This window comes from Marmota monax, unplaced genomic scaffold, assembly GCF_021218885.2.
Source record: "Marmota monax isolate L192 unplaced genomic scaffold, Marmota_monax_Labrador192_F-V1.1 WCK01_AAM20220418_F8-fsc00192, whole genome shotgun sequence".
NCBI classification, from domain to species: domain Eukaryota; kingdom Metazoa; phylum Chordata; class Mammalia; order Rodentia; family Sciuridae; genus Marmota; species Marmota monax.
Window position 1 is genome coordinate 972,475 of NW_026693786.1, and position 14,920 is coordinate 987,394.

The following is a 14,920-nucleotide window of genomic DNA, read 5'->3' on the forward strand; positions in this document are numbered from 1 at the left end:
CTATTGTTTAAAAATGGCTCATTTAAAACTGCCTTTAGAATGTACAGTACATTCCTGAATATGCTTCAGGGTGGCAAACCTCTATCCATTGAGAGAAAGATGATTCTTGGAAACAGTTAAGATTCACCTCAAGGGGGCTGGGGATGTGGCTCAAGTGGTAGCGCGCTGGCCTGGCATGCGTGTGGCCCGGGTTCGATCCTCAACACCACATACAAACAAAGATGTTGTGTCCGCCGAAAACTAAAAAATAAATATTAAAAAAATTTCAAAAAAAAAAAAAAAAAGATTCACCTCAAGGATGGCAAATAAAGTGAACAAACTGAATAGGGATGGTTTTCTCAATGGCTTATAAAACTATTTCTAAAAGACAAGTTCCTATTATCTTTAGAGCAAAGAAAACATTCTTAGAATCCCTGTGGCTGCCCAATGGAACTTTTTTTTTTGGTGGTGGTGCTGGGAATTGAACACCTTGATAATTGTTTTTTTAAGGTACTAGAGACTGAATCCAGGGTTACTTTACCACTGAACTATATTCCCAGCCCTTTTTTGAGACAGGACCTTGCTAAATTGCTGAGGCTTACCTAATTTGCAATTCTCCTGGCTCTGCCCCTTCTGGTTGCTGGGATTACAGGCATGTGCCACCACACCCAGCCTTTGATACCTTTTGTCCTAGAGCTGATTCCAAGATACTTAACCTACTAAGATGAAGACTCCCATTATTTGTAATGCTTATGTGTATTTTGTAATGCCGTATGTGATTTACCAAAATTTACATTTTTTTGTGTGTGTTCTAGGGATTAAACTTAGAGGCACTCCATCACTGAGTTGCACCCCCCAGTAATTTTTATATTTTGAGACAGGGTGGCCTGGCACTTGGGATCCTCCTAACTCAGCCTCTGGAGCAGATGGGATTACATGCATGCACCACTATGTCCAGCACATTATAATCTTTAATCCTCCCTAGAATAATTTGCTCTTCTAAGTGTACCTTGGACAATCAGCCCTAACTGACATTTATTCTAGGAAATCATACCTCATGAACAATTGACCCTAGGGCTTGGAAGGAAAATTGAAATATAAGGTCATATGGTAGCAGGATTAAGGGCACAAAGAAAAACTCTGGAATTTAATATGAGTGGAAATAACATATGTATCTTAGCTTTCACCTATGGAACAGGGTGGTAAACTTCCACCTCACTGTGAAGGTTAAATAACTGATACAGAGTATTTAACATAAAGCCTGATAGACCAGTTTAGCCATTTGTAATATGGCTATTAGTCATCCATCTGCAAGGTTTTATATTTAAATCTTAACCAAATTCCAAGACCTTAAAAAAAACTGGACCCTAGTAAAAGAAAATTTCCATTAAGGATCTGGGAGTATAGTTCAGTGAGAGTACATGATCATTAGTATGTATAAAGCCCTGTATTCCATCCCCAGCACCCAACGAAAAAAAAAAAATAGGGCAGTTTATAATACACCCAAATTTATCAAATTCTGTTTTAGGTGTCAGGGTCCTTTTCACCAACTTTTCCTCAAAAAGATGCCTATATATGGGCATCTTACATTGTTCTAGTGCAAACTTTTTTAGAATTGTGTTACCCAAGTCACGGGGCTGGGGTTGTGGTTCAGGGTAGAGCGCTCGCCTAGCATACATAAGGCACTGGATTCTATCCTCAGCACCACATAAATGTAAAATAAAGATATGTGTCCACCTAAAACTTAAACCCTAGGTCACAGGTGAAGAGCTGACAATACCAAAACTATCCTGAGGAACTGAGTTCTGATGCCAATGATAGAGAGCTCTGTAGGCACCAGAGGAAATGAAACTAGAATAAATTCACCATTGACTAAATGGATGCCAAGGGAAGCCTTATCCAGGTGTCTGAATATGACGACCTACTTGGAAACAAAGAAATCTTAGTGGTTTAGGCAACATGTTTAAGAGGTTGGAGACAGGGGTGGTAACAAACTGCACGAGCACTCACACACACCTAGAAAATTTTTGTATATATGAAGACAAAGCAAGGGAGATCAGAGCAATGGCGAGAATACAAGAACAGCAAAGATGCACCTACTTAAAATGTCATTTACATAAATCTTCCCAGGATTCTTGTGTTGGAATATACTTTAATCTTTTATTTTACCAAAGATTAAGCCATTGGACTATACAACACAGATAAAATGGAAGTTTATCATATAAATCAGTACCTGCCCACACTCATAGCAGTGAGGTTGGAATAAAAATCTAGGTTGCACTCTTATTCCACTTGATTCTAAAAATCAAGTCTATTTGACATTGGTTTGAAGCAACACAATCTTTATCAGAGTTCCCCTTTTAAAGAAAGCCCCAAGGAGATATGATCAAGCACAAATGATCACTTCATGCATTTTATTGATAGTCTATATTTTAAATCTGCAGTATGACATCTTACATAGGGAAAAAGCTTCTTCCTAAAAGATAACTATTAATAATCAAACCAGCTTTAATATGACTGACCTTCCAAGGTCTTGCTTTGCATTAAACAAGTTAATTTTTAGCAGGTGTAAAGCACTGTACAAAAAAATAAGAAAACTGGGTACATTCTCAAAATTTAATACAGGGCTTCCCAACCAGGAGTTTGCTGGATACATATTGGAGAAGGGTGTTATGTTCAGCTTTAAATTGAAAGAAAATGAGAAACCAGATAAAACCACCCAACCAAATTCACTTCACTTTGTGCTCCTCTCTGCTTTTTTGAAACTCTCTCCCAGAGGTCAGGAAGCCCTGGTACAACAATCACTTTAGTCTTTACAGAACATACATTTATGTGCTTCATGTTCAAAGACATAAAGGCAGCCTTTATTAATGTTCCCCCCAAATCCCTTCAGGTTCTTATAGGTTTCAGACATCTTTCCAAGACTGCTGCCCAGTTCTTTGTGAATCCAAGTAAACATCTATACCAAAGCAGCTCTTCCTGGGAGAAGATAAAACAGGCACGGGTATACAACCAGGCCCACTGCGTACCTACTCGACTTGATACCTGATCACATGGCCCTATATCTTTAAAAGCAGCACCAGGGACAAATGGAGCTTGTATCAAGAGGTAAAATCCAAACATCGGACAGTTAAAACATCAATCAGTTAGAAGAATGTTAGTAGCAGGGCACTAAATACAGAGTTAAGGCTGGGCAGCTGGTTCTTCAACCAAACCTTGGTAATGGAGTAAATCTGCAGGATGAGGAATTGATCAAGGAAACTCTGAGTCATGAGGCACAGTGGTATGTATGATGGGGCTCACTTTCACTACGTCTTTAAGATAGCCACCACCAGAACCAAGTGGAACTTTTAGCAAACAAATCCTCATCAAAAACAAGTATCTGATTGAAATTTTGAGTGTTGCATGGTATGACTGTTTCTTTTAGATCTGAATCCAAACACCTATATAGACATGGAAAAAACCATAAAACTGATAAACTGTTGCTTTATCCCTTGAGAGTTCTAACACCCTCATAACAATTCTATTCTATGCTGTAGACTTTGAGATACAAAGTAGATTTAAATAACATTAACTCATTGAGAGTATTAGATAATATTTTAGAACTGCCCAGTTAAAGAAAAAAATTGTTTCAGAATGCTAAAAATTTTAAAGGCCAGGTATACTGAACTCACAGCTGGTTTTAGCTGCTTATTAAAACTGATTTTAAAATCAAATACTAGTTCCTCAGACCTTGCATTTTCCAAATGAAGCATGTTTCATCAAGGTACATTTCCAAATGTTTTTTCAAAAGCACACAATTTACTAGTTAACTCAATGAATTACAACACTGTTATTGAATATTAAACATACTGAAGAATTACACTAAAAAGGAAAAACAGACACTTCAACATGTGTCTTATCAATTTCTTGGATTGCTAAGGTATAGAATACTTCAGAAAGTAGCAATTAGCAAAGTCTTAGAAGACTAGTAAAAAATAAAAGTGCCCTGAAAACATGGCTTCTGTGTACTTAATGCTGGTAAAAATTTGACAGGGAAGCCAGTAAAGTAAAACATTTACAAAAAAAAAAAATCAAATAAGGCAAATCATTTTCATTCACAAAAGAACAAAAGGGGCAGATAAAAATGTCCATCTTTAAAAATGTTAACCACCACCACAAGGTGCCACTGTATTCTAGTAAGCTGTAAAAATGGCCTTTTAAGAGGCATTTTGCTATATTTCTCTACCACATAGGTATTTTGGGAACTGACTGAAAATCATGGCTGACGCTTGACCCATTTCACATTGTGGACCCTTGGGAAGCAGGTGATTAAATACAAAGCAAATTAAGTGATAACCCTTGATAAATGAGAGACACTGACACTAGGAGAGAATACTTGGCACGGAAAGGATGTTTTCCCAGGGGGGAAAATATTGAGGTAATACTTAGAGCTAACCAGTTAGTTTCCTATCTTAAAGTTTGGATCAATTCCAATAATCATGGTCTTAAAGATTATGTGTATTACCTGCTGGAGTTTTTCTTATTAACTGGAGGTTTTCTTATTAACTGTACAATTATTACTTACAATCCAACACTAATGTGAACAGTTTTCTCAGTCCCCACATCCATTAACACCACTGAGTTTAACTAATGTTCTTTTTAGAGCAAATGTTCCAAATTAACACCACTCTTTTCTAGTGCTGATACAAACAGTCTGCAAACTTTTAATCTAAACTTATTCAGTTTTGTTTTCTGATACTAGTAAATCTCAACCTTGTCAGCTGCTTGGAGTTAAACAAAACACTGCAAATGTTTCACACTACTAAGTGAATTAAAAAAAAATCTGAAATATTCAAGGAAATTCAGATTTTAGTACTTTTCCCTATGCTTTGAACAATGTGATCTCCCAACATTGTTTTTGTTCCTACTACTGCATGAAGTTCAAAGTAGGTCTTAAAGACAGGACCTTTTTGTAATAAAGAAAAAGTGCAAAGATACAAAATGAAATGTAAAGTCTTTTGCAAGAAAATGCTCTCTCAAGTATAGGTGTTTGGATGCTGGTGGGGAAAAAGGATTTTTGTTCTCCATTGTACATCTGACACCTGCAAATGACCTTGTCTTCAATGTCCACAACATTAGTAAGCATACATTAGTTATGGACTTTGCAAAATAAAAAATTAAGTAGCAAATTCCACTAAAAATACTTGTATTCATTCTATGCACTCCAATGGATAAGAGTGCTAATGAAAAAGGTGTCCACATGCACATGTCCAGTATGTGCATTCTACCGAAGGCTAAAAACTTAAAAAGTTCTATTTCCAGTGTTTATGAAGAGCTTCAACATCTACATTCATGACCAGCATTCTGCTTGAGTTACCTCTTAGTTTTAATACTTCACAAATAAGTAATACATCTTGGGAAGTTAGGGAGGTACCTGTTGCCAATAACTCTTTTATGCTTAGAATGTGCTGCAGTTGTTTTAAAAACTATTTAAAATAACCACCCCTACGTTAATGGAATATTTTATATCAAGAAGAAAATGGACTTGTTTTTAGCCAATCAGTATTACCCTGCAGATATGAAAACCACTGATTATACCCTTAAGGGAAGGAGACAAGGAGGCTCACAAATACAAAGGAATCCTTACTTTTACATGGACATTTTTTTTAAAAAGATAAAATGTATTACATAAGCGCCATAAACAGTGAAATCTGCTTATATTAAAAAAAATAAGTGAAGCTTTGTTTGGACATTATTTCCTTGCAAGAGCAGTACATATCCTTAGTAAACAACTACCATATTTACACAAGTTAATTTCCTTGATACTTAGGTAGGATTGAAAGCCAGAAGAAAACATGAAAGAATGAGTTTTGAAATAATCTTTACAGCTTAGGTGATAACGGTGAAGGTAGCCAGGTAATTCCAAAAGCAGACTTGTTTATTTCATACAGTATTTGAATATTTCTGGGTAGTTAGCTAATTTTGTTTAAGGCCAAGGATGTGTTCAGTCCCTCTTCTGGCCTGCTATTCCCAGAAAAACAAGTATCTGTTCCACAGCCAGACTAATCCTAACCTCAACTGGTCTCAAAAGAGAAATTAGGCAAGTGTACTGGGGTTATCAAAACTATTCTTACTAGTAAGAAAACAACATAAAGTGCATGTCCATAGATAGTGAGCCAGCAATCTCATCTTCAGATATGGGCAGCACAATTAAAATTTAATTTCAAATAACCCAACATGACTCACTTTCAACAAAGGATGAAAATTCCTTAATTCTTCAACAGATCTTTTAAACGTGACATGTTAGATCTGTGCTAGAGAGATAATAATGAAATATTAACAAGTGTGTACTAGTACCTTACAGGACAAATCTTGAAAACAAGCAAATTCGAGACTTTCCTATCAGCACACACATCTGTACCAACTGCAATTCTTATGCTAAAAGTGGTTTATAGTCTCTTTCCTCCACCTTTTTATTTTTGAGGAGCAGACTTGTAAAAACATCAATTTAACTTGTGTTAGGTGGTAAGTGGTTCATTTTTCATAAACCAAAGAAAGCTCTTCCAAATTTGCTGGTCTTCTGCTTCATCTATTCAAGTAGAACACAGGGACAAGCTGCTGCTGCTCTCACAGCATGTAACCAGTTTGTGTCTGCATATTACTGTCTTCATGAACACTTCAAATTCTTCAGAGCAGTTTTCTTTACTTCCATCTTTCACTTCCTGCCTAAATCCAAGTTAATATGTGATTTCCATTGGTCTTTAATGTAGTTTAATTCTGCACAGTCCTTTCCTTTTCATGTCACAGTAGCTGTTCACATACATTAAATATTATAGATATGTTCTGCTCTTGACATCTACACACTTACAAAAGCAGCTTCGTACTTTGTTTGGTGTGTTTTTTAACTATGTTGGCTCACAAAAAGCAGTTTTCTCATTTCTAAGCATGGTACTTTACAATTTTTAATGCATTAATACAACAGTGCATTGGAAAAGTACTGAGCCTCTACAAAATAGCTTTACATTTTTAAACAAATGAACGTGATTTTTTTTCACTTACACAAGCATAGGCGTTTTAATATTTCCACAAGATAAATATCTCAATTAAACTATAAGCTCACTCTACAGTGTGCCACAGTGATGGGCTTAGGAGACAGTTATACACTTAGAAGATCCTAACTTTAGTGTTATTTACAGTGACATGTCCAGTATCAAACTAGTCTGAAAGGTGAACAAACAATATTCAGAATGTGACTGAATTTGTGTCAACTAAACTGGGAATGGTATAGCTTTAAGTAATTACTTATGAAACACATACTGTAACTTAGTCTTAACTGGGAATTTCCTTCACCCCTCTCTCCTACAGCATGGGAAATGTTAAAGGTCAACAAGAAACAGACAGGAGCCATTGCTAAGGCAGATCTTTTAAAATAACAAAGGGAAACTGACAAGTATACACGATAAATCATCAGTAACAGAAAAGCTATTGATTCAACTGGTACTGAAGTCAGATTTTTAGATCCTAAAACACTGCTTTTTAAATATCTCATTCTCAAACAGAAACTGGAAAAAGGACATGATTCCTTCAGAAAGCAATGACTCAATTCAGGTTGTTCCTTTACATTTAAGCACCACTCAAAAAGTGGACATAAAGCAAGTGATTCCTATTTGCCCATCACTATATCAGCTACATAGCTGAGAGTTCAGATCTTAATTACACAACACTTTCTCTGTTACCAGAAGCTAAGACTGCTCTGCGACAAATAGGACAGGTAGAATTCTCAGATAACCAGCGATCGATGCAGTGGACATGGTACTCATGGGAACAAGGTAGTTTACGAAGTTTGTTGCCTTCTGTATATTCTGTAATGCAAACACTACAGGTTTTTAATGCATCGTTTTCACCAAAACTTCTCATTGCCAAGTTGTCAATCTGTTCTTTGGTAAGTCCTCTAGGTTGATCATCATCATCCTCATTTAAGAGGAAAAACTGAGCCAGACTAAGGAAAGGCAAAGAGCCACTTTCATCAAAAGTGACTGGGGCCCTATGTCGGCCCTCTCGCCTGACACCTGATGAGCCTGATGAGCTTCCTTCATTACTACCTTCAAATACCTCTGAGCTAGTTTCTGAACTTTCACCACTAGAACTGGAACTAGGGCTGGAACTTGAACTGGAACCAGAACTGCTACCACCACCAGAACCCCCTCTTCCATTCCGTGACTCTGCTCTTTCCATATTTCCACTTGGGACGGAGCCACTAGGCTCTGAATCACTATCACTATACATAAAGTAGCTTAGCTCACCAAAACCTGTCATTATCTGCCTTAACATGGTCTGAATTGCAACAGATGTAGTCTCACTTAAACCGGTATTTAAGATTCTACGAATGGGAATCCTGATGGTACTGACATAGGTTCTCACACCTGCCCGCTCAGAACGTGAAAACGTGCGCCTGAAACCTCCTCGCTCACTTTCATAAGTGACCGTATTGTTTGGTGTCTGAGACCTCGACCGAGTTCTGCTAGCTATACTATCTCTCTGGCGATATTCTCCAGGACGAACTCTTCTAACTTGAAGATCAAGGACTATGGTTGGAGGTCTCTGTCCTGATCCTGTAGATTCACCAGTGCCAGCTGTATCTGAAGAACTAGCTCCTTGAGAGGCATTTCTTGTTCCAGAAGCTGCAAAAAGACCTCTACTTAGCAACTCAGGTCCAGTTATTTGCTGTCTCAATGTTACATGGTGCCGGGTTCTAGAACTTCCCTCTGTCTCATTTACTAAAGGGTGCTCAAAAGTCTGAGATGAGATATTATGATGAGATCTTCTTGGAATTTCACTCATTGGATGAAGGGGTGATCTACTTCTTTCAGCTCTTGCTCTGGTTCTCCGATGGTCTGGGCTCCTGCTTCTTGCCCGTCTTTGACCTCTAGGAGGTGGAGCTTCTCCTGTTAATGCTTCAGTTGAATTTCGTTCAGACCTAGATGGTCTTGCAGATGCTGATTCAGATCGTGGATTTTCCACTTGCCTTTGGCTACTGTTTTCCATATTTTCTCCACTAGAACGCCTCACAGATGGCTCATTTTCATTCTCTGGGTTTTGGCTCCCATTATTACGGTTAACATTTATCTCTAAACTGAATCTGAAATCACCACTGTTTGGATTAGTCCGGCTCACTGCTCTCCAAGACTGGTTTCCTCTTTGCCCACTTCTTGTCGTATTTCCAGTTTGTCTGACAGAGTTCAGCCAGTCTATTATAGAGTCACCATTAGACACATCATCTGAAGAGTCTCCTCCACCTGTTTAAAACAAAGGGTAGGGAGAGGGAGAGAAGGAACTACTAAAATTAGGACAATCACATAATAGCACTCTGCAACATTGTACTAAAGAACTTAAATATTATGACCAACTTTCACATTTGTAGATTTTTATAACCTCTACCACATAGATTTGCAAGTAAAAGGCAGGAGCAATTCAACTGTATTTGAAAACAGTAAGCTAATCCCTAGAGAAATTTAGAAAATTACTTTTGTGTGTGTGTGTGTGTGTGTGTGTGTGTGTGTGTGTGTGTGTGGTGCTGAGGATTGAACGGCTTTTGTGCACGCGAGGCAAACACTCTATACCAACTGAGCTATAACTCCAGCCCAGAAAATTACTTTTATCTTTAAAGGGCTGAAGGAAGTCTATTTTCAGTATTTCATGATACACAGAGCCTTGCATACCACTGTGGGACTGACAGAAGGCAACATTTTCTCAGTCCACTGTCAAAACACCAATGGTAGTATTTAGGTACAAATTTTATTTCTGTCAAACTTTCATCAGTCTACATAACTTCTAGGCTCTTAGCTTCTAAGTGTCATAGTCAAATTCCCTAATTCATATTGGGAGGGAAACACCAAACCTGAGGTCACAGCAGGATTTATTGGCAGTGGCACTCCTGACATTTTAAGCCAATTAATTCTGGGAACTATACTGTGTATTATAGGATATCAGGATGTTTGGCTACATACTTGCTCATCTTTACCTGCTAGATGCTGGTAGAAACTCTCTATTGTGTCAACCAAAAATGTATCTAGACATTGCCAATACTCCCCTGAGGGGGGCAAAATTACACATTATTGAGAACCACTGGGACAGACAATGCAGCATTTCATATTGCTTGTGAGAAAGCCATATATTTATAAACAAGAAATTAAGTAGGGAGAAATTTCAACGGCCGTGGAAAACCAAGAGGAAAAAGGAATCACATTTTAAATAGGCCTTTCCTCACTGTGTCCCAATTAATGCAAACAACCCAAAGGTGAGGCAGAAAAAAAAACATGTTGACATTCTCACCAAATATCAAGAAAATGCCACTTCTCTTTTTATGAGCAGTTATTTAGCACCAAATTAATTTGTGCCATTTCTGGATAATCTTTGTCTGACATTTACTATTATGAAGTTCTTATCATTTCATCCCCTACCCACCTACCAAAGCAAAATATACCTCTATTTTCATCTGAGTTTTGGGGTGGTGGACCCTCCTTAATTTGTTGTAGTCTTCTTAGCAACTCTTCCTCAGTACTTTCACCTGAAAGTTTAAAAATATTTTCCAAATTACAAATAAAATACTAGTGACTCTTACAACAAGCAAAACATCATAGGGCAAAAATAAGCTTAGGGGAATAAATACTTCATCAGTGCCCAATGGTGATTTGATACATGAAAATTATAAGAAAAATATTATGTTTAAAGTAGTTAAGAGCATAGTTTAAAAAAACCTATAAAATTAAAAAAAAAAAAGAAAACTAGAGATTCTTAAATATCTGATGTGAAAACCGGGATGTAGCTCACTGTTAGAGCCAAATGCTCAGTATTCTTGAGGCCCTGGCTTCAATCCCCAGCACGTACATATACATATACAAAATCTCTAATTTTTAATATACTTTTGCATATAATATCTAATTTTTTAAAATTGCAATTTTGGGAAGTAGATATTGTTATCTGCATTTTAAAATGAGAAAACAGACTGAAAGAGAGATTGACTTGCCAGAAGACACACCAAGTAACAGCAGGGCCAGAGCTCCAACTAAGGCATTCTTGACTGAAGTCTGGTACTGTTGGCTCAAAATGCAACCCCCACAAGTCTATTTTTTGAGGTACTGGTGATCAAAACCCAGGGCTTTGCACATACTAGGCAAGTATTATACAACTGAACTATGTCCTTAACCCTTTAAAAAAATTTATTATGAGACAGAGTCTCAGTAAGTTGCCTAGGCTGGCCTTGAACTTGTAATCCTCCTGCTTTAGCTTCCTGAGTTAGTGAACACACTCCCTCTTAAAAATCCTGCTTAAACCCTTACCTTTCAAAACATGCAACCACTCAAAGTGTATTAGAAATAGAAATGAGGAGGAAGAGAGATGCTGAGTTTTAGCCAGGGTCAAATGAGAATAACCAAAAGTTCTAACTGCTATTTTACCCATGACTAACTCTATAGGATTATATCTAGGACATATTTGGAGAATTGGAGATGACAAAATAAAGGTCTGTCCCAGGAACTATAGTGTCCATTATCTATTTCACACTTGGACCCATTTCTAAAAGTTAAAGAAAGCTAACTAAGAACAAAGAGATTGTCCAGCTCCATTTTTTATTCATTTTGCTAAAAATTCATAATTTATAACTTTAAAATTTCTGATAGGATTTCCAAATGGAAATGAATAGAATCAAGTAAGAAGTACAGCAGTAAATGCCATTTTATATTCCTTGTATTAATCATTTTTTCATAATGACTAAAGAAACAAGACTTTTACAACCAGCAATTTACATATACAAAATCCTTAAATTACATGTAGCATACCTGGGGTGCCTAGCAAATTGTTATCTCTCATAAGCCTATAATCTTCTTCACTCAGGTTATTTACAAACTGATAGAAAGCTTCTTCTCGATCCAATCGGTCCATCTGACTTCTGCGCTGTGCTGCAGATTGATCGCCACTTCCTTTATCGTTAGAATCCGAGTTTTCCATCTTGATGAACAAGTGGAAAATTATCTAAAAGGAGAAAGGAGACTAATCTTAAAAACAGGTCATTATGTATACTATTAAGATACCTTGTTTTTGGTACCAGGGATTGAAGCCAGGGGTGCTTAACCACTGAGCAACATCCCCAACCCTTTTTATATTTTTAAATTTAGAGACAGAGTCTTGCTAAGTTGCTTGGGGCCTCACTACGTTGTTGAGGCTGGCTTTCAACTTGCAATCCTCCTGGGCACCACGGCACCTGGCTTAAGACACTTTTCATTATGTGAAAATCTAGAATGTAGGTCAAGATGTGGATTTTAAGACCTCAAATAAATAAAACTGCAAAACATAAACCCTCCAGAAAAAATCACTGTAATACTAGGAACACTAGGTCAGAATTTGGAAAACTACAGCCATTGGGCCAAATCCAGTCACATTGCCTATTTCTATTCCCTTGCCATCCAAGAATGGCTTTCATATTTGGTGGGAGGGGGTGCTGGGGATTGAACCTAGAGTCTTGTATGAATGCACTCTACCAATGAACTACTGATCTCCAGGTTTTACATTTTTAAAGGATTAAAAATTAGGATATTTTGTGATATGTAAAAGTCATATGAAACTCACATTTCAATGTTCATAAAATTTTATTGGAACAAAGCCATATACATTCATTTACATACTGCCTATGGCTGCTTTTGGGCTGTAATGAAAGAGTTGAGCAGTTGTGACAGACTGTAAGTGGCACTCTCACTGCTTTCCACTGCTGCTTTGTGCAGTGTAAGCTGCCATGATGCAGTTAAAACTTGATAGTATTTCAGCTGTCATGAGTATTGCCATAATGTGACATTTTTGAAATTACTAAATTCATCATGTCAAATGAAAGAAAAAAGGACTTTGCATGGCATGCTTAAAGGAACATCAGATTATTTTCATCACATGATAAAGATTGCATTTATCACACAGACAATATAGATGTGCTAATGTAATACAGTATACACTTGATATTATTAGACTAAACACTTGTCATACTCTCAGTTCACAGAAAAGCTAGTCTTAAAAGATCAGAAAATTGAAAAATGAAGTATTTCATCCAAAATATTTCTTTATTAAAAATTGAAAACGAACCTTCAACTAAAGTAAGTTCACAAGTGGCTCATTTTTGCCTAATCAGGGAAAGCCATTTATCAGTGATAAATGGAATTGTTTTGAGAGCAGAAGTCTGTCCAGAGAAAATTTACGAATATTAGCTTTTTAGCTGGGCATGGTGGTACATTCCTGTAATCTCAGTGACTCAGGAGGATAAGGCAGGAGGATTGCAAGTTTGAGGCCAATCTCAACAACTTAGTGAAACCTTGTCTCAAAATAAAAGGGGCTGGTGTTGTAGCTCAATAGTAGAGTGCATGTGTGTTCAATTCCAAGCACCAAAAACCCCAAACAACAACAACAACAAACCCCAAAACAAATAACAATGTATTTGCCTTTTCAGGAATGTACTTGTACAAAAAGCCAAAGATAATGGAAGTCATATCATTAATCAATTGAATATTCATGCAAATTATGAAGTGGTTTTCCTTAGCTACTGATTAGTTGACAAATACAACTCATAATATTCAGTTGCTGTTTACTCAAGGAGCCAAGTGTTGATTATTTAAGGAGTTTGAACTAAATGCAGAAGTAACCCCTATGAATAGTCTGCATGAAACTGTGAGAATATTTTTTTAAGGAAGTTGAGAAAACAATTCAGCACAACCTAAAGCAGATCCACTAAGACATGTTACAACTGAAATGATAAAGGTATGTATGGAGTGGAAAATGACCTGGTTGGACAATTTTATAAAGCCTACAAAAATGTAAGGCGTTTAAAGTATGTGGTTATTCTGCAGGTACTATGCAGAAAATATTTGAATTCATCATGTTATTGAACCAAGTGGCGTCAATGGTGAATCTCACTTCTGTGAACTTAACCATCCTCAGTTCTATGGATTTTCTGTCAGAAATCTACACTTGCTCTATCATGTGACATTCTGATGGCTTAACATAGGTAAACTTTCTTGATTTGTTGTACTTAGGGAAAAGACTGAATTCTTTTTCTGAATGAGAAGTAAACCACTCAATTACTACTTTCAAACAATGAATGGCTTGGGAAATTAGCTTTTGCTGTGGACTTGATAATGTTTCTTAATGAGTAATAAGGCAAACAATGTTTATATTAAAAACCAATACTAATCAATCCAATAATAACTAGCACTGGCAACACAAATAATGTCAAGTTGTTCTATGTACTTGTTTGTGCTGTCAGAGAAACAAGAGCTCTATTCCCATACAAATTTACAGATTTATTTTTGGAGCTCAAACTATAATTTCAGAAGTGGTGTTTGGACCTTAATGTAAATGTAAATGTAAAGGAAATTTCCTTATTTCAAAATCCATTTATCCATGCAACTGAGGAGCTTCTATGTAACATTCAATTGGAAATACTAACTGTGCTGTATGAGATACTAAAAGGTGAAATTCAAAAGAAGCTATCAAAGTTCTGAAAATGCCTCCTCCAAGAGATGAGCATGCTTCATTAAAATCATATGCTTATGGGGAGGGTGTTATGCTCAGTGGTAGACTGTTTGCCTCATATGTGGGAAGCTTTGGGTTCAATCATCAGTACCATAAAAAATAAAACCAATTTACAGTTCTCTTTGCCAGGCATAGTGACACACACCTGTAGTCCCAGTGACTCAGGAAGCTGAGGCAGGAGGATTAAAAGTTGGAGGCCAGCCTGTGCAAATTAGTGAGACCCTGTCTCAAAAAATAAAAACTTTGCTGGGCATGGTGGTATACGCTTGTAATCCCAGTAACTTGGGAGGCTGTGACAGGAGGACTGCAAGTTCGAGATCAGCCTCAGCAAATTATCAAGACCCTGACTCAAAAAATAAAAAAGTACTGGGGATGTGGCTCAGTATCTCTG

The 14,920-nt window shown here is 37.0% G+C and overlaps 1 protein-coding gene across 6 annotated transcripts in view; it reads right to left on the reverse strand.

Moving 5' to 3' along the window:
* Positions 1-2,378: 2,378 nt before the first annotated feature.
* The window catches only part of Rlim (ring finger protein, LIM domain interacting), a 32,025-nt gene continuing 19,483 nt past the window's right edge, over positions 2,379-14,920 (reverse strand). For 5 of the 6 annotated variants that reach the window (XM_058584894.1, XM_058584895.1, XM_058584893.1 and 2 more), the window contains 3 exons: positions 11,799-11,991; positions 10,430-10,528; positions 2,379-9,257 (listed from right to left, as the gene is read on the reverse strand). In XM_058584894.1, the coding sequence (XP_058440877.1) occupies positions 7,675-9,257; positions 10,430-10,528; positions 11,799-11,967 (1,851 nt within the window). In that variant the 5' untranslated portion in view covers positions 11,968-11,991 and the 3' untranslated portion in view covers positions 2,379-7,674. The remainder of the gene's footprint in view (positions 9,258-10,429; positions 10,529-11,798; positions 11,992-14,920) is intronic. The other variant, XM_046462122.2, reaches the window with a different exon arrangement.